This window comes from Monopterus albus, unplaced genomic scaffold (genome assembly GCF_001952655.1).
Source record: "Monopterus albus unplaced genomic scaffold, M_albus_1.0 scaffold34.1, whole genome shotgun sequence".
NCBI classification, from domain to species: domain Eukaryota; kingdom Metazoa; phylum Chordata; class Actinopteri; order Synbranchiformes; family Synbranchidae; genus Monopterus; species Monopterus albus.
Genome location: NW_018127914.1, coordinates 3622678 through 3627704, shown reverse-complemented (window position 1 = coordinate 3627704; position 5027 = coordinate 3622678). Strand labels below are relative to the sequence as shown.

At 39.2% G+C, this 5027-nt stretch overlaps 1 protein-coding gene across 4 annotated transcripts in view; it reads right to left on the bottom strand.

Moving 5' to 3' along the window:
- Positions 1-67: 67 nt before the first annotated feature.
- The window catches only part of med30 (mediator complex subunit 30), a 29395-nt gene continuing 24435 nt past the window's right edge, over positions 68-5027 (bottom strand). For all 4 annotated transcript variants that reach the window (XM_020597278.1, XM_020597280.1, XM_020597277.1 and 1 more), the window contains exon 5: positions 68-703. In XM_020597278.1, coding sequence (XP_020452934.1) covers positions 608-703 — 96 coding nt within the window. In that variant the 3' untranslated portion in view covers positions 68-607. The remainder of the gene's footprint in view (positions 704-5027) is intronic.

Below are 5027 nucleotides of genomic sequence, written 5' to 3'. Positions count from 1 at the left end.
GAAAAATTTAAGGGGGTCTGAATACTTTCCGTACCCACGGTATAAAAATACAACACAAAACACCAAATCACAGCAAGATTTATAGTTCAGTAGAATCATAACATAAAAACCAATCTGCATATAGTAAGAATAAGACTCGTGATTTTGCCACAGTGTATGTCTTTCTTATTAAAGTTCTTAGAAGCCATTAAAAACTTTTCAATTTAGGACATAAAACAATTCTAACACTGTGAAATAAGCATGTAACATGTAGACAATATAAAGATTAAATAGAATATAAGATCAATTTGTTTGAGCTAGTGCCTACAAACACAAACATAACTCTTCAGATTGATTCAGGGTCAAAATGATGATTGAAATGTAGATTATCGAGGTAGACAGAATATTTTTGCCCACACTGATGTAAATAGTATTCTCCTCCTCATCTACTGCGGGATGTCGTCTCACCTCTGTAGTGCTGAGCCCTTTCAGCTTCACTTGCCTCCTTTCGCTTTCTTTCAAAGTGCAACCTCAGCCAGTCTGTGGTACCCTGTCACACATCCTGTCGATGACCAAATCTTGTGTTGAATGTGTGCGTTTTATGAACGAGCGTACGTGTGTGTGTAGCTCAGCTTCTGACGGCCAGCATGGAGTTGATCTCCCAGATGAGGTTGCGGAGTTGGTCCATGATCTGCTTCAGCTGCTGGTTCTTTTGCTTCAGCTTCTGCAGGAAAATTGACAAAGAGAGAGAAAAAAAACCCTTTAAATTAATTTTAATAAACAACAAATCTGAATGTAAGAGTGCCTTAGCTACCTAAAAACATTTTTTGTCTGCTGAAACAAAGTACAAGATGAAAATACAAAAACATTTCAAACAACCATACAACTGCATTTTCACTACAGGCATTATATTGAAAAGTCCCCCAGAGTCAGACTTGTGGACTAACACTTGGCTGGTTTTGGTCTTTTCATGGGATTTGCTGATTTGTACAGGACAAGGGTATGAAAGCCACCTACAACAGACCACCTGCCTACTGACCTTTTCCCAAAGTCCTGCAGTTGATTTATTCAGTCCAAGCCTCCACTCATCACTAAACTAACACATCTGGCCTGCGTCAGGGGTGTACAGGTACATCACAGGCGCATCAGTCACCGAAGACTGTCTGCTGAATGGTCCTAAATTAACAGCTGCGATAGACCGAGGTGCCTCAGTGCCAAAGCTTTATAAATAAACAAATAATAGCTCTCGAGTTGCTGCTGCTGCTGGCAAGTGAGAATAAAGGCAGGTGCAGCTGCCTTGAACAAATAACCTGGGCAAAACATCTACATTTGGTTCGGGCAAATTTCACAGTAGTACTGTATATCACAGCTATTTGCTTAGTCACTTTTCTTGTGATAGATTGGGGGGGGGGGGCTTACGCAGGAGTGTATCTGCAGTGCAGTGAAATCTGTTAAGATTAAATCTACCTCACTGTTGCAGTAACACTCCTTTAGACATGACTAATTATCAGCCATTTTTGTAGCTCTGATAACAACTTGAGCAATCGATTTCACACAGCTCTCTTAATATCAACTGTTTAGCCGATTGTCCTTGAAGATAATCCAGAGAGGAGCATTTGGAAGTGTTCCAGTCTCTCACTGGGGGGGGTTTCACTGCCTCTCAGGCTTTCTTTCTCCACATTCTCCCTCTTTCAGTTTCTCTCACTGACTTTCACTTTGACTCCGAGTATGTGTATGGGGGGTTACAAGGGATACGCCTCATTACTCTGAAAAACAAGTGTTGAAACAACTCAGTCATTTAGGATATCTACTGGGATACTTCCACAGTGCTTTGCACTGTTGCTTAAAGTCTGGTAAAGTAGAAATAAATACATGTTCTGAGCTTGTCACACCGCAGGAAGATGTGTTAAGGATATATAACGTTTCGGTGCCGCAGGGAAGGGTTATGCTAAGGATGGCTCATCGAGCAAAGCTTTCTGCCCAGTCTAAAAAATCCTGAACTCAAAAACGATGAAACAATCAAAATCCATAATACAGCACTACATAGATGTCAGTATTTTCATGTTTTCAGCTACATTTTCTAACACTAATAATGTGTTTAGAAGCAAATCACTGATTTTGCTTTACACAGGCTGAGGAGGAATCCATCACGGTGTTACTCATTAGTAACTGCAGCTTTTATCCTGATGCCGATACCTTGTTCACGATCAACTTTAAAGCAATAAAATAACTACTGAGAAATGATTAAATGTACGAGTGAAAAACAGCGGCTCATCATTAGCTGAAGCCTTCAAAAAAACAACTAGAAAAGGGACAAAATGTTTTTAAATGACATGGATGAAGGGCAGTTAATCCACTTCTTCCATCCTTCTCTGCTTCTCCCTGCCTTTTGTCAAAACCCTTCATCGTGCTCTTTCTTCCCTACTCGTTGAAATCACATCAAAGAGGGTGTCATCAGTCGAAGGGCGAAAGCCAGCACTAGCACTGAAGGGCTGATTTTTTATTTTTTTTTAAACTTGAAATCACATTATTAAAATTCTGCTCCACTGAAATGTTGCCACAAGAGAAGCTCTAACTACCATATATCTGTGTGTCATGTTAGGACAGATCCTGGCTCGGACCACCAAAAGAGCTAAATCCATTAGCCACAAAGTATATTCAGACGTTTGCATCTTTGTAGGCTCATTGGAGATTGCTTTCAATTTAAAAGTAATTAGGTTTTTGTAATCCCAATATATCACAGTCTTTAAGTGACACATATCTGCACAACATCGTAATGTATAGACACTTGGGATTTGTAAGCACAGGCCATCAAACAACAGGGTTCTCCAGGCTGAACAAGCTTGGTAACCGGGCCTCTAAATTAATTTATTCTGTTGTGTTATCTCCACACTAAAGCCAGCTGGGGATTTCTTTTTTTGATCTATTAGACATTAAGAAAAATATCAAGCTAATCATGTAATTATATTATTTTATAAATAAGATTAGGCCCAGTATTCATCTCTTTTTTTTTTTGCCATTTAATCAAAGTTAAAAACATGACCACCACGCTCTGCGGGCACATTAAGAACCCCGAGTTGCTTTTTTATGGGGCACTTTGTGATAAAGGAAAGGAAGAAACAACTTAAATTGAAATATTTGCCAACACACACAAGCAGGAGAGGGGGAATATAACAAGTGGAGCAAAAACGTGCGGTCACTCGCTAATCTGCCCTGATGCTGGCAGTTCAAATCACTGCTTTGACTCCAAAGGATCTGGCTGGGAGTTAAGTGTCTTTGAGTGAGGAGAAAGGATTAGAGAGGAGAGAAGAAGATTCTTCTATATGTGAGAGGCAGTAGAGAGAAAAGGAGAAAAGATGAGGTGAGGAGACAGAGAGGCAGAGGAGAGATGAAAGGAAGAGAGGACAAGCAGAGTAGGATAGGAAGTGGAGATGGAAGAGATGAAAGGAAAGAGGAGGAGGAGTAGAGGGAGGGGAAAGGGAAAAGGAATCAAAAAGAGGAAGCAGAAAGAACATGAGACCCTTGTATATAGGCCGATCCATGACATGTGACTGCACAGCCTATATCTCACCTAAAACATCACCGTCGACACACTCAATAACCTCTGCTACTTTAACATGCCTTACATCACCACAGGCAGAAACAGCCTTCACGCAGTTTAGGAAGGCTGAAGCAAAACACTTTGCAGTTCTCAGACAGCGACACTGAAATGCAAGTCAAATTTAATCACATTTTATGGTTTATAATAAATGTGACATGATCTAAGAGAGAAGCCTCAGCTATATGGAAAGGTGCTCTTCCAGAAACCAGTAATCCCTTAAATTGGGCAAAAATGACAAATGTCCTCAAGGAAAAGCAGCTCCCTATTAGGCAGAATAATTAGGATAAATCAAACCATTTCTAGCCATGAGCAGGTCTAGAGTAAAATCTGTCAGACTCAATAAAGTATTGCAACCTGTCAAACTCCATACAATCCTCATACTGGTGTTATTCTGTATGCATGAAAACCAAGTCTCAACTAGGGCCGAGCGATATGGTCCTAGACATATATCACAACTATTAAAACAATATTTTACAAACTGATGAATAGATAATTACTGACATATATATTTAATGTGTTTTGGCCCTATACACGTCAGCTACAATTACTGTAGCCTAATATAAGGACTGTGCAGAGTTTTGACCCAAATCAGTTAAATTAATAACTTTATCATAGTTACTGAGACTTTTTCATAATAATTACCGTTTTATTGCCCAGCCCTAATATAAATGTGAAAATTGCAATTGATACAAATATAATTCATGAAGACCTAAATTCCAATGTTGCTATAATGTTTCAAAATATTCCAATGATATTTCATTGTCACTTTATCTATACATTCATCATATAGTGGTACACTGACACTGGCAAACCCAGCCTCATTATGGGCAAATGCAAACAGGTGAACACACCACCAAAACCTAGATATTTCTACCAGTTTATCACAGTAAAACCTTCACATTATGTTATATACAGGTGCATTTCCAATAAATTAGAATATTGTGGAAAAGTCCATTTATTTCGGTAATTCAACTCAAATAGTGAAACTTGTGTATTATATAAATTCAGTACACACAAACTGAAGTAGTTTAAGCCGTTGGGTCTTTTAATTGTGATGATTTTGGCTCACATTTAACAAAAACCCACCAATTCACTATCTCAATAAATTAGAATACCTCATAAGACCTATAAAAAACATTTTTAGTGAATTGTTGGCCTTCTGGAAAGTATGTTCATTTACTGTATATGTACTCAATACTTGGTAGGGGCTCCTTTTGCTTTAATTACTGCCTCAATTCGCCGTGGCATGGAGGTGATCAGTCTGTGGCACTGCTGAGGTGGTATGGAAGCCCAGGTTTCTTTGACAGTGGCCTTCAGCTCATCTGTATTATTTTGGTCTCATTTATCATTTTCCTCTTGACAATACCCCATAGATTCTCTATGGGGTTCAGGTCTGGTGAGTTTGCTGGCCAGTCAAGCACACCAACACCATGGCCATTTAGCCAGC